At 42.3% G+C, this 13,872-nt stretch overlaps 5 protein-coding genes across 5 annotated transcripts; 1 reads left to right on the top strand and 4 right to left on the bottom strand.

Annotated features, from left to right (window-relative positions):
- Nucleotides 1-62: 62 nt before the first annotated feature.
- BDB00DRAFT_768097 (Phytochelatin synthase-domain-containing protein) lies at nucleotides 63-1,038 on the bottom strand (the record flags this gene model as incomplete). The annotated part of the gene is made up of 3 exons (XM_053119711.1): nucleotides 63-640; nucleotides 715-786; nucleotides 861-1,038. The coding sequence occupies 3 exons, from the start codon at nucleotides 1,036-1,038 to the stop codon at nucleotides 63-65; spliced, it is 828 nt and encodes a 275-aa protein (XP_052977167.1).
- A 2,708-nt stretch (nucleotides 1,039-3,746) lies between these two features.
- Nucleotides 3,747-5,022, top strand: BDB00DRAFT_979088 (50S ribosomal protein L22; the record flags this gene model as incomplete). The annotated part of the gene is made up of 5 exons (XM_053129955.1): nucleotides 3,747-3,810; nucleotides 3,872-4,212; nucleotides 4,285-4,319; nucleotides 4,442-4,773; nucleotides 4,893-5,022. Coding segments are annotated over exons 2-5 (537 nt in total), but the record flags the coding sequence as incomplete, so codon positions are not given.
- An 851-nt stretch (nucleotides 5,023-5,873) lies between these two features.
- On the bottom strand, nucleotides 5,874-8,132 carry BDB00DRAFT_915354 (uncharacterized protein; the record flags this gene model as incomplete). The annotated part of the gene is made up of 6 exons (XM_053128699.1): nucleotides 5,874-6,385; nucleotides 6,436-6,567; nucleotides 6,904-7,104; nucleotides 7,256-7,329; nucleotides 7,498-7,517; nucleotides 7,704-8,132. 6 exons carry the CDS (start codon nucleotides 8,130-8,132, stop codon nucleotides 6,261-6,263), a joined length of 981 nt encoding a protein of 326 aa, XP_052977169.1. The 3' UTR covers nucleotides 5,874-6,260.
- A 348-nt stretch (nucleotides 8,133-8,480) lies between these two features.
- BDB00DRAFT_747633 (Rdx family-domain-containing protein) lies at nucleotides 8,481-9,238 on the bottom strand (the record flags this gene model as incomplete). Its single annotated transcript, XM_053118567.1, has 5 exons — nucleotides 8,481-8,555; nucleotides 8,643-8,695; nucleotides 8,774-8,875; nucleotides 8,973-9,006; nucleotides 9,218-9,238. Coding segments are annotated over 5 exons (285 nt in total), but the record flags the coding sequence as incomplete, so codon positions are not given.
- A 2,045-nt stretch (nucleotides 9,239-11,283) lies between these two features.
- Nucleotides 11,284-13,564, bottom strand: BDB00DRAFT_960390 (uncharacterized protein). The gene is made up of 5 exons (XM_053129709.1): nucleotides 13,240-13,564; nucleotides 12,821-13,148; nucleotides 12,586-12,747; nucleotides 11,756-12,488; nucleotides 11,284-11,680 (listed from the first exon to the last, which is right to left on the bottom strand). The coding sequence occupies exons 1-5, from the start codon at nucleotides 13,465-13,467 to the stop codon at nucleotides 11,359-11,361; spliced, it is 1,773 nt and encodes a 590-aa protein (XP_052977171.1). The 5' UTR covers nucleotides 13,468-13,564; the 3' UTR covers nucleotides 11,284-11,358.
- Between the last annotated feature and the right edge of the window lie 308 nt (nucleotides 13,565-13,872).

Raw genomic sequence — 13,872 nt, forward strand, 5'->3', positions numbered from 1 at the left:
GTATGGTGAAAGTAGATGTGGTATAGTTCATGTAAATGATTGTGATGGATGGACATATTTTTTCATGCGTGTAGACGCTTCGAGCATTTCCGAGAGCAGTCGCTACACTTGATAAACTTGGGTTGTTGCTGTTGTTGTTGATGATGATTATGTTGACGTTGTTGTAGCAAGCGTCCTTTTGGTTTTTGCAGAGATGAAGCTGTTGCTGTTGTTGTTGTTCCTGGGGCACGTAGTACAAAATAACCTCGACTTTTGCCCAAAACGTCCTTTTCCCGCTCGAGCATAGCATTATACAGCGATCGTGCATTGACCCAAACGCTGGGATATTCGCCACGAGCAACGTCCATGATAAGCACCATATTTTCAGCCTTGTTGAAACCGCCAATAGGGCTGAAATGACCGCCCCGTTGGTCCACTTGGCCAAGATGCGAACGAGAATAGCTGACAATCATAATTTGGCTAGCGGAATTGTTGTTGGCTGTAATGGATTCAAGATCGTTGAGAAATTCGTTGTACGCTATTGATGAGGCGCGTCGAACGTCGAGATGACAATGTGACTGTGCGAGGCACGTGAATTCGTCAAAGGACATGCCTTTGCTAAGAACCTCTTCTTTGCTTGAGCAAGTTTCCAATAATTCGTCTGTTGAACGCAAAAAAAAAAAGTCAGTTTATCGAGATATACTTTTTATCTTGATTTAAAAATTCTGTACTTACTCGAATACCAGCGCCAGTTTCCTTTCCAGATTCGTTGTGGATCGATTTCTAATGCGTTAAGTGCCATGGCCACTAGATATACATGATGCTTTTTTAATAAACTCGTCGAAACTCCTGATGTTTACGGTTAAAGAGAAGAAACTTACAAGAGCTGACACCACCAAACATGGCAGAAGATTGAGTTGAAAAATTTCCCATCAGATTGAAAAAACTCTCCGCATGGCCTTGGTCCATGGCGCCTCGAAATAGGCGTTTGCCTTCAGAAGATGTGAAATTGACAAGTCTTGGACATTGCCGTAACAATGGGTTGTCGGATGATAGCATTGTAATAAAGGGATCGGGCGTTGATGTTTTTGATAGAGGTGGTGTGGTGGCTGTCCTTGCCGTTGCCATGGTTGCTGTTCGACGGTAACAATGAAGGGCAGGTGATAATGGCAACTTGGCGCCAGAAGATGGGTGGACGATGACGTTGTTGCAGGCGATTCGGAGACGGTTAGGGAAGCTCATGATTGATAGATGACGTTGGTAAGATTGTGGTGTATGCGGTAGGTATATATATATAAGTTGGTTGAATTGAAAGGTTGGCAGTAAGTAATAATAAATGGGGGTTTGTTGTGGTCTGTTCCTGCGGGTTCCTTATATACGGTTTCCCAACCGCTCGATCTGATTCGTACGGGCTTTTATCTGATTGATTCCGCCCAATCTGATTAACGTGGTTTCCCTGGCAGTGTACTTGTTTCTCGAGTTTTCAAAGCCGTATCGATCACCCCCAATCTGATAAACTGCTGTCCAGCACGGACTCATTCACACACCTCACCCCCACAACCCCCCCTCGCTCTCATTACCCTTTCGGGGTACTTCGGTGAACGTTAAAACATTATTAGCATATCTGATGCACTTTACGCACACATGTTTAATTTATACTTAGATCTTATTGATCAGATCATCAGTTTCCCTGCAACAAGCCTCCCCCTTACTATTCCGTTGTCAAGATCAGCAGCATAAATGTGTCAGAGATATTGACATGTCCAGAAATCCTCACAAACGGCGGTAGAAACATGTCTCAAAGTTACTTAAAGAAGGCTCGTTCCTTCTATTTTGAAACGATTTTTAATAGAACCAATTCTACAATTCTACCATCTTCGTGCTCAAGCTGTGCGCGTGCTAAATTTTTTGAAATGCTTAAATGTTCTCTGTCTGTGCATCGTTTCACTTTCGATGAAGAAAACAGGTAGCACTTTCCGCTGAATACGTGGACGCATTTAGTATGTATGCAATCGACGTTCATTCGCTGGCAGGAGATCCGCGCCCCATTTTCATCTCCAGCTGTTTTTTACCCTTTCTGGAACACCGCAGCCACAGCAACACATCGATGATGAGACAAATCCACTGTGGCCACTACTAGCACTATATAACATACAAACAAGCTCGGTCGTTTGCTTTTCTAGCTGTTAATGTACATAAAAGCAGAATCGCGCGATTTAAACTGGTTCTGCTAAAGTATATTGGCGAAAATAGGGCACTTTTGTTCTTATCATGATACTAGATAGGGCAAATATTGTTCACACAGGATCATCGATCGTGGGACATCTTGATAGTAGCCATCGATATCATATACACACCTCCTCCAGCGTGCGCGATAAGGTCTCCTCCTCAAAGAAGAAAAAATTAGGCACCGGTAAATTTACTCGGTGAAGAGGATACGATATCACATCTTCTATCAGCATTTTTTTTTTACTCTGATTATATCGGATAAACCAAAGTTTCTTATTAGCACCGCATATGATTTTATCCAACAGACAGTCATAGTCCTTTAGCTCTGCGAGACCGCAAGCGGCAACCACGATGAATCTGATGCTTGCTAAATGATTATTTCTGAGGCGTACATTTTCACAAACTCACATTAATTCCCCCATTGCCCAGCTACACATTGATACTTGTAGCGTCGACCGCTTTTTCAATTGTGCCTACCCTCTATATCTGAAAGTTGAAAGTATCATAGCCTCTTTATGGTGTTGTATGTCACATCGATCATAAATGCCTAGACAATTTGATACGGATAGCTTCTATTTACCGGAATTTCTGCCCCGACAATGCCTACATACATCCACATATTGATACTTTAGCTTTCTCGGTCCCTGGGATGTATCAATATAGCCCGCGGCTACTGCTGTACCCATAGATGACTAAAACTCGACTAGCAGATTAAAATGATGAACCAAAACACAGCGCGGAAAGATCGGTATATTATAACGAATTCTTGATATAAAATTTATGCTGGATACCCTCTGTACATGTGTTGATTTCGCAGATGCAGATCTCGACCATACGATTAAAAATCCCAGGCAAATTATTTGCAAGAGTGGGATTTTTACAATTTTAAAGTATCTGCTATATATTACAAAGTAGAGACCCGAGCAATGTCTGTCATGATTAGTATAGTGCTTCTGATACACACGGTGCTGCCATTGATGCCGTAGTTGGTTCTTCAATGATGAATGCTTCGTTTGCATATTTGCTGCAATGAAAAACTTGTCAAATTTTACATGGCGAACGTTTGATTATTGACGAAAGCAAGTCTATATTCTACCCTTATGTTTCAATTTTGTGGAAATGCTCTGTTTTGCTTTACAAGAAGGAAGAAAAAGTCTTGAAAACCAAGTAGTAAAGAAAAGCGCATCCAAATAAATCGTGGCATATCTCATGAAATTATTAGTGTGGCATCCTGTGCTAATCGGAAAGCAAGGCTACATCCATTAATCACGACGGTAGTTATAAAAATAGTATGTATTTTTATCGATTACACCAACGGACGTCATAATATGAAGTCTAAGATAAGCAACGGATGTTTTTCTAGTGCTATTACATCAGTGTAATTTGGTACGCGATATCAAGGACTGGCTACAAGCACGCTACTACTTGACTCTGATGCTTGCTGCTCTGACGCAAAAGGAGAGCTGAGTGGACACATACACTATTTAAAGGGATTAAAGTAAGCAGTCGCAGACACCTGACAGTTATTGTTGCAAAAACGAGATTCCATTCTTCCTTTGAACCAAAGCAAGCACTGGCTTTATTGGGCAGTAAAACATAAATGTAGGCAAAGGTATTGAAATTAGTAATAGAGATATTAACCGCTTTGCATAAGGCGGATTAGACAACAACGGATTCAACTACCGACTGGACGAACGGGGCGGCTGCAAGAAAGTCAAAAAAGTTCAGCTGCAGTTTCTGACAATCCCTCCTTTTTTCCAAGGTATGTCATGCTGAAAGTGGTGGTAGCATTAGAAGGAGGATGTGTAGACCGATGGAATCGATGGATGGATAGATGTGTAGATGGATGAGCGTATTTCTGGATAGATTGGAGGATAATATGCAGCTTGTGATTTTCATGACCGAGATTTGATCAGTACTAATGTTGAATTTCCCTTGACATTGAATTTCCATAGTCGTGAGCTATGGTTCGTTACGCTGCAACTCCGGCCAACCCTGCTAAGGGTAAGCAAACGATCGAAATACGGGAAACAGAACGAAAAGAATGCTAACATGTGCCACGTTGATTTTATTTAGCTGCCAAGTCCCGAGGTTCTTACCTTCGTGTGCACGTACGTCCTACAGTTCAGCTAAAAAAAAGAGAAAAACGAATTCTCAGCAAATATAAAAAAAAAATGTCTGAATCAAAAAAAAAACTAACGATCCTGATCTTTTTTAACAATGACATTAACAGTTCAAGAACACCCATGAGGTCGCCGCTGCCATCAAGGGCTTGAAGTTGAGCAAGGCTTACAGCTACTTGCAAAACGTCAACGAGCACAAGCAGGTCATTCCTTTCCGTCACTTCAACGGTGGTGTCGGTCGCACTGCTCAGGCCAAGGAATTCAAGGCTACTCAGGGTCGCTGGCCCGTCAAGTCGGTCAAGTTCGTCACTGACCTCTTGAAGAACGCCGAATCGAACGCCGAGGCCAAGGGCTTGAACGTTGAGGAACTTTACATTTCCAGCATCATTGTCAACCAGGCCCCCAAGCACCGTCGCCGTACCTACCGTGCCCACGGTAGAATGTAAGTTTCGCCTTTCTGATCGTTGTTAGTGGTTGTTAGTTGGATAAGGATCAGAGGAAACGTATATAGACAAAAACAACCGGGTGATAGCTTATATTGACATGTTTCTTATCCTATAGCAACCCCTTCATGACCTCGCCTTCCCACATTGAGGTTATCCTCACCGAGAAGGAGGAGACCGTTGCCAAGGCTTCCGAGAACAAGGTCGCTCGTTTGAACAAGCGTCAGTTGGCCCGCAACGCTCGTCTCGCCCGTGCTTAAATAACGAAATTGAAATGGCTCGTAATGGGATTTCCTTCTAATAAACAATCAAAAAAGCGACGTTTCTGCATTGTATATATATCACTTTCTTATTATTGGTTTGGGGTGGGGGGTTAGATGAAGTTTACTTACTGGGATAGATGGGCTTTTTTTAAGGAGGTTTTTTTTCTCTGGCAACCGTAAGCCAGTCAATGGAACTATTTAGAGTTATCTAGGCAAGTTTAGCATATTCAATTTGCGTTGCACACAGCAACAGACTTAAAGTGGTGGCGTTGTTCAGGGGTGCTTTTTTTTCTTGACGGGCTCTATAAACGACCACGCGACATCACTTGTTTCGAGGGGGAGGAAGCATGGGGAATATCTGTAAAGGTATCGTCTTTACGCAAAGCCAGCCGATCGATCCGGATAGTTGCCTGTTACTACACAAGTAGTTAAAAAAGTCAAATATGCGTCATGTATAAATAAATCCTTCTAATGTCCTTGTGCTGTGTCTTCAGTATGGTTGATGCATAAACTTATTCTTTGGCACGAGTATTGAAAGGAGGCGCATGCTTCGTTTTTCTAATGTTTGGATTACGTATTGATTATCTAGATGGTCTGTAAGAAGACACGCGGCAATGCTTGCGTACTACCACACATGTTGCGCCGCTTTTTTTATACATAATAGTCGCCGTCAGCTTAGAAAAAACCAAGCTGTGTAGAAGTACATTGAAAGTTGCAGCAAAAACGAAGAAAGGATGCACAATTACATGATTTATCTACTGTATCGTACGCTAGAACACCACATATCCATCGGCAAAAGAAGACATGACCTCATACAATTTGTGATGAGATAGGGGAATTTTTTCGGCTCACCAGAGTGTGATGATGCACATCATTTTAAAAGACCTTGAAACTTTACGTATGTGTGTCTTGGCATTATTACAATTCGCTGCAAAGGAATACAAATATCCATTATATAAGATATAAGACAGCAACACTTGGAGAGAAAGAGATAGAGAGTAAGGTTTCATTAAAGTGAAATATGTAGTTTGTTAACAGATATGTAAGAATAATAAAGAAAAGATAAAAGAAAAATACAGAGAAGGGAAGCAGCACTCGAGATTATTGGGGATGGATAGAGTAGAAGGATATAAAGTTAAGCAAAAAAAGAAAGCAAAGAGAGATCAATCTTCCCATTGTTGTGCATTCACTACTGGTTATCAGTAGTGTAGGAGAACGTGCATTTAGGCGGTTGCTTGAACGGTGGGTGTTGTTGTGCTAGCAGCTGCGGGATGAATCTGTTGGTCTTGGACGGCAGCGGCTGGTGTATCAACAGTAGCCTCCTTCTTGGAAGCTTCGGCAGTCGTTTCTATAGCTTTTGTTAGCTACAAGTCAAATAAAGACAACAAATATATTTACCCTTCTTCTTAGCAGGGAACGAGTGGAGAATCTTGGTCAGGCGACGACCAAGTTGAGAAGCTGGTTTCTTCTCTGCACCAGAAGACGATTCCTGTTGTGCTTGTTCTGCTGGTGCATCGTCAGGTTTGGCTTCTGAGTGTGTAAAAAAAGAAAGGTTCCCCACGTAAAATCAAAGTTAATGCATGCATATTAGAATGTCATCACGTATCAGGATTGTGTGGTATGTTGTGTGTGATCCAGCCACCTCACGAAAGAACTAGGTAGGGTTACACACACAATAGAAAAGAGAGAGCATCACGCATAACTAGCACACACACTCTCTCTGGTATTTTATCTTTCCTAGAAGACCAACAAGCTCACACCAACCCACCCGAACTCGCTTATCCCTCACCCACACCCGCAGAGCCAAAGAAGAGGGTCTGATCTAAACATAAAGATAACAATGTATGTAGGAGAGACCGGACTTACCAGTCGCAGTAGGGGCAGCATCAGCCGTTTCAGCAGATGTCGAAGACTTGCCTCGCTTCTTGTCAAAGAAGTGGTTCACCTCCGTAGCTCTGCGCTTGAGTTGATCAATCACAGTATCCTTGTGATGAGCAGCACCGTCCTTTGGAGCATCGTCCTTCGGAGGAGGTACAGGCGGGACATCGGCAGAACCTTTACCAGATGCTACAAGTGGAAAGAAAAAGGAAAAAAAGTTTATATAATAAAGATAATAAGTTCTCAGTAGTAACGTTCCGCAAAGAATATATAGCGAGTCTTGTGTGTGTGTGTGTGTGTGTGTAAGTGTGCTGCGTGTAGAATATGATATATCACTTACTGTTACCTTCTGGAGCTTTATCAGCATGTGGTTCATCAGCAGATTTGGCTTCTTCCTCCTTGGTAGCGGAAGGGCTCTTAAGTACCAAGAATATGGCATTTAATATGCGTAAGTTTCTAATATTTGATAGCTGTGTGTGTGCACAAAGAAGACCATCCGTCTACATCCATCAAGCATTCCACAACAACATCTGATAGACCCGCGGAGCAAGGGTATCAAGTTGGTACTGGCCTCTCCTCTACCTGCTCTCTCTTGTCAAACCCTAATCACGCATATACAAACACAAACACAAACACACGCACCACTACTACTACTACTAATGGCATTCGAATCTAAAGCCCAACATGTCGCACAATCCCATTCCTCACCCACCGGATCACTTTCCTTTCCTCTACCAACCCCCGCGCTCTTCTCCCCTCCCTCCCCCAACCCGGGTCGATCACTTTACCTTGCTGCGGTTAAAGATAGTGTCAAACATAAACAGCGACCTTCTCTTTTCGGTCTTATCCGCTGCAGCTGCAGAGTCATCATTGCTGGCCTGGACTGGATGTTCTTCAGTCGCAGCAGGCGCAGATGCAGCTGGAGCTTCTTTCTTTTTGGCAGCAGGTTCGCTGCTACTGTCAGCTGCCTTTGCTGGAGGATGGGGCTCGTCAGGCGATCCGAGCTTTTCAGCAGCTGTAGAGATGGACTTTTTGGCCTTGCCAATCAAAAGAGACAGTCGACGGCCTGCGGTGTTGTTGGACTTGGACGGTGATGGCGCGGGTGCCTCTTCTGTTGTTCCAGCAGCTTCACCACCGGCAGGAAGCGGAGGGACGGGCTTGGCCTCGACAGGCTCAGGAGTTGTCTCAGTGACAGCCTTTGCTTGTTCTTGGGTCATGTTTTCAAAATCGAGGAGAAGAAGTAGAAGTGTAGAGGAGAAAAGAGAGCACAAATCAATCAAACATTGCCAAAAAGCAAACGGGAGCCTTTTATATACCGGCGTGTGTGCGGCATATTGGGGCAAAGACTGCGGAGTATCATTTCATTATCATTATTTTTTCTCACTAAGTGTCACTTGGATGTTATTTTAGGTCGATCTTTTATGGAATACGAGGTGCCACCTGACTGCTTTAACGTATTACAGCGACTATGATGCTTATTCTACACAGGTCTTGCAGACTTCATCTTTTTGCTGCTGCTGTTGCTCCTGCTGCTGCTGCTGCTGCTGTTTGTTTGGTTCGACTGCCTTCTCAGGCTCCTTCTTACGGTCAGAATGACCCAATGACATATCCGGTGCAATGATGTCCCGGATCAATTGTTTCTAGCAAGTCCCCCATTCGTCACATATCAGATAACTCTTGTGCATTTACCCCCTCCTCTCCCGTGTGACAAGTAAAAGAAAACTTACCAGCTCTTTGACTTCGGGAAATCTGCCTTTCTCCTTACGATCCCAAATAATCACTAGCATGTACTGCTTTTTTAGTTTCTCTTATTCATTTTTTACGCCTCCCCTCCTTGTTATTCTGGTTTTTTTTTTACCGTCATTGACTTTCACTTGAAACACAGCAGCAGCGCCAGGAATAATCGCAAGCTCGCCAATCAGCGTATCAAAGGTTGTAAGCAATTCTTGGCCCATCCATGCTGGAGAACAGGTCATTCGGTTGATCACACGACAGGTCAATCAATACATGCAAGTTGCTTTTGGCTTAGATCTGTTGTGGTTTTTTTTTTCATTTACCTGCACGTAGCATCCACCGGCACTTTGTGCAATACTATCAGTACGAAACAGGTTTAGCCCTTTGTGTTCTTCTTTCGCTCAATCAGTCTTTACAGATACCACGAGTATAATCACTATTACACCCCCAAAAAAGACTCTGTCGTTTTTCTTTTGCTTCCATTGGCAATGACGTGTTGAATGATGGCAAGGGGGCCCACCTCATTCATTCAAAACCTTTTAAAAAAGACAAAGAGAACGATAATTACCTCAATGGACACGCGCGGTCTCTTGACATCAATTACGGTTGCCATTACACTTGCAGGAAAAATTAACAAGTTCAAGAAATAGGGAAAAGATAGTGCTGGTCGCTCTTATCGTGACCGTTCAAATGAAATTTCATCATCAAGCGCTGTTGTTGTAGATCATCTTTCAGTCCTGTGCAACCGTTTATGCGCGTTTGATCGTCTATATGAAATCTCTCTCTCTCTCTCTTTCTCACAATGGCACTTTTTTTATGTCCTGGTACCGCTGATGTTGCTTGTATAAAAACACTTGTAAGAATTAATATGGGAAGCAAGTTGAACCCTCTGTTATTTCCACGCCTTTTGAACGATGAATGGGATACATGATGCCATATAACATCAAGCTATAGATTACGATAATATAGCATGTCTCATTGGTATGCCTTTGTGCAAGTTATGCATTTGTTCTTTTTAAAATGCCAGAGTAAAAGACTACAGATACCTCGTGCTCATATCTACTTTTTAATTGTCACATTAGTAGCATATGTAGATAGGTCTCACCTAACAGTATTTCCTTTTCTCAAGGCAAACAGCGATTATGATCACTGTTATCATTTGTATATGATATACATTTTAATGTTTGTACCCTATAGTCATGGCTCCAGGATTCACCATACTGTAGGTATGTACACAGTAGCTAATTTGCTAGGTAAGCTCATTTAAGACTATGCTTTCTTGCTAACTACATGGTTATACATGCGTGAATACATGGCGTGGATGGTAAGGATGGTGGTGACGAGGGGTTGGTAGCACGAGCGGTACCGTATGCACTAGATGTCCGCCAACCCACTTACTGCAGAAAAGCAACAACAGCAGATCAGATCAGGGACCCACGTTGGTAATTCAATGATAAGCATACAAAATCATAGCAGTTGGTAACAAAGCATACTAAAAGCCAACTGGCGCCAAGTATCGTTCACTTTAGTATGTACACTCTCCTTACTTTCTCTTCTATTTCATCTTTTTAAACCATGTATCATATAGAGAATCTGTCTTTTGATGGTGATCATGAAAAAAGGTTGTTCAGTAAGGTTACACCACAATCACGATTGCAGAGATTTCGGTAATTCTAATTGAGGGATTGTCATTTTTTTCAGTATGTATTAATACACCAAGTTTATGTCATGGGCAGTTAGACCAAACGGCAGAAGATGTAACGTCTACTTATTGGTCTTACCTACCTCTTTATTGTGTCTGTATATATAATATTATGTCTAACAAGTTTATGAATATGCATTGCATGGATCATCAACACAGGTTTTGGATACGAATAAAGGTCGACGTGTATGCAATGTATTTTGCTGTCATCAGATGTGGTAGGAAAAAAAGAAAAAACGTCATACTGCAGCAGGTACAATTTTGGGATGCATACAGCAGTTATGGTGCCTAAGGCTCAAGAACTTCAATTCTGTCATATCTTTCAGTATATAATTTATCCATCCTTCTTCTAATCCCTCCTTCTTCTAATCCCTCCTTTTTTTTTCTACATATTTCGAGCTGATTTATTAATTAATATAGTCTGTCGAATTACATATGTATAACATTTACATGTATATCAACAAATTTTTCTTGGAAAATCCATAAGAAAGCCCTTCCTATCTGGTGGGTAATTTGTCATTCGTGCATACATATTGTTATTTTCGTACTAGCATATCATAGTGTAAAAGCATGACACCACAAAGCTTGGCTACATGAGGCACAAGAGAATGAGGAAAAACAAAAGGAATTCCCACATATAGCAGAATGCCCTGAAGTCCTGTCAAAAGCAAACCTTGGCATGGGAAACATGAATAGTAAATGTTGTTCATTTAGTGTCTATGTTGCAGATATATCCATAACAACTGATGTCTGAATTTGTTTGCTCTTTGGGATGGTCGTCCTCCGGTCGTAAATAGGTTAGTCGCATGTGCCATGAAATTGATGAATGGAATATGATCAGCTTATCATAACAAAGCTTGATAAGGTATTTAGTAAGTCAAGGATGAAAACAAAAGTGTTTTTCCGAAAGATTTATTATTAAACTTGAGTATCTTTAGAGCGGTCATGTGCTTTGCAGAGACAACAAAAGAGGGTTGCCTGTGATGTGTTTATATGCATTGTTTTATTTACATTTGCTCTAAAGGTCTAATGCCAAGCAGCGACAAACCGTTACTTAACGTGGTTCTAGCAGCCCAAAAGAGTAGCATCCGAGATCTGGCTAATTCAGGATCCATATCTTTCACTCTTAATGCGCTGCTCGCTGAGCTGATGCCATGCGAAAGCTTGAATAAATAATTCACTATAGTACAAGGTTCGAGTGCTTTAAACGACACCTCTACAAGTTCAGGGAAAAGCGAGATTTGTTGGGCCAGCTCAAGCGCCTCTCGCTCTTTCAATAGCGTGTAATTACAGTCGATAGTCACCGGGGTATTTGCATTACGCTCGATTCTATACAATTATCACATACTAAATGAGCTCTTCTGAAAAACCAAACGAGAGTAGAGCTTTCATATCTGTACTTACCCGCAAGCTCGTGCATGAGCGTATTGAAGAAAGACACCTGTATCGCCGCGTGAATCTGTCATCCGATCCCATGAGAACGTGTAATTCTTGGCACGTTTTGATTTCATGTCCTGGATCAGGATAGCTGAAACGCCAAGCTGGTCCGCAATCGTTCGGATCAGCTCAGTACCTTGCTTTTGAATATCCTGATATTGTGCCTTGTCTGTATGCATGTACTCTAATATCTTATCTTTGCTAACGTCCAGAATGTCTTGTAAAAAAACCGCAGTACCTTGACGCGTTGACATGCCATTGATCCGTCCAAAACTGACATGCTGTAATCGTCCGGATAGTTCTGATCCAAACAACAGCTCTGCAGTTTTGAACACTTGCTTGAAATGACCTTCTTGCTCGGCACCAACCACATAGATGGCCTTATCAAATCCATACACTTGCATACGCATCATTAGCGTGGCGAGATCGCGCGTCAGATACAAACTGGTGCCGTCCCCACGTTGAACAACCGCATTGTCCAAATTGTATTGCTCGAGATTGATTGCATATGCGCCGTCGGCCGTTTGGGTAAGAAGACCGCTTTCTTGCAGTTGGGCATGCACCTTGGGAATGTATTCCTCGACCTGCGATTCTCCGGAATAGACTTCAAAGGATATACCCAGACGCTTATAAATGTCAGCGTAGGATTCAATACTCAGCTCACGGAAAAGGCGCCACTGTTTCAAAGCATCTGAATCGCCTGTAAATATGCGAAAAAAAAGTGTAAAAGAACGGTGAGATAAGCTTAAGACTTATGTACCCAGCCTGTCAATTTTTCATCGCTAGATCCCCCACACCTTGTTCCATTCGCTTAAAGTATGCATTGGCCTGTTTATCGATTTCTGGATTGACTTTGGCTTCTTGATTTATCTTTACATAGACATCGTACAAGTGATGGATTGGATCCTTTTCCAGTTTCTTACGGTCACCATACTGCTCGTAGCCGATCGCCAACAGACCTTTAATTTTTTCATCAGTAAGCAAACAGTTTTATTTGGCAAAGCTTTCTACGCAGCGGCCATCCTAGCTTACCATACTGTTTCCCCCAATCGCCCAAGTAATTGATTCCAACGACTTTATATCCCATGACTTGGTGTATCCGCTTTACAAAGTTGCCATGGATGGTACTTCGAAGATGTCCCGCATGAAATGGTTTGGCAATATTGGGTGAACTGTAATCAATGACAACCGTCGGTTGCTGGGTCTTTTCAGGTATATGTTCCACATGAGCCCATCCGTATCGATCCTTGTCATCGTGAACTTGCTGTAATACTTGTTTCAAAAATTCGGTTGGTGCGACTTTGAACAGGAGATTATGATCTTGAGCCGTAGCACTTTGGATGTACGTATTTGTTTTGAACTTATTATGAAGGAATAAGCTCTCTGTCAACTGACAACGTTCTAGAATAAATTCTTCGTATTGACAAGTTTGTATGCCCTTCCTCCCTTACATTTTGAGCAATTTCTTGAGACCATGCACTTGGATCTTGCTTTAGCGTCGAAGCATTACTGCAAGTGTTGCGTATTGACGCCTTGAGTTGTGCAAGTGAAAGGCTGAATTGACCGTCCTGGAGCTTTTTAGGTACACGAATCAGTGGGAGAAGTTCCGTCTCGCTGCATGGCGTTAGTTGTGACAGTTGTTTTACGATAGATTGTTTAAATCGTAACGCCGCACTCATTTATGTGGTTGAAAATGAGTCGAGAAAAGTGGTGTGGACACTTTATGTGTGGATTTGCTTGTATGACACAAGAGTATGTGTGGACCGACAGGGCTCGCTCCCGCCACTTCTTTTCCGAATGCCTAAAATGGGCCTTTGCCACTCCAGCCACAGTGCCAAATTGTACATTTTGCCCTGTCTTTTCATGCGTGTTTAGAACGATACGCATCAACAACTGCAACCTTTATGAGGTATTAGCAAGTGATCTCTTGCAAGTAAAGAGGATCAGTATCCAATCGTACTCATGTGTGCCATGTGCCTTGAGCAGCAGAACAAGAGAAAAGGATATAGTATGTCAGGCAGGTTCTGACGGCATTATTTGCAAGAGCCGCCTACCTATTCTCTTGTAATATTGTGCAAATATAC

Source organism: Zychaea mexicana (assembly GCF_025766255.1).
Source record: "Zychaea mexicana strain RSA 1403 chromosome Unknown BDB00scaffold_65, whole genome shotgun sequence".
Lineage (NCBI taxonomy): Eukaryota > Fungi > Mucoromycota > Mucoromycetes > Mucorales > Lichtheimiaceae > Zychaea > Zychaea mexicana.

What these genes read in the sequence shown, in the direction of transcription:
- BDB00DRAFT_960390 (XM_053129709.1), bottom strand. Translation starts at nt 13,467, where the DNA reads ATGAGTGCGGCGTTACGATTTAAACAATCTATCGTAAAACAACTGTCA. An exon ending in CTTTAAGCGAATGGAACAAG is followed by an intron (nt 12,489 to 12,585) that starts GTGTGGGGGATC and finishes GCATATTTACAG; the next exon opens with GCGATTCAGATGCTTTGAAA. An exon ending in GCTCATGCACGAGCTTGCGG is followed by an intron (nt 11,681 to 11,755) that starts GTAAGTACAGAT and finishes ATAATTGTATAG; the next exon opens with AATCGAGCGTAATGCAAATA.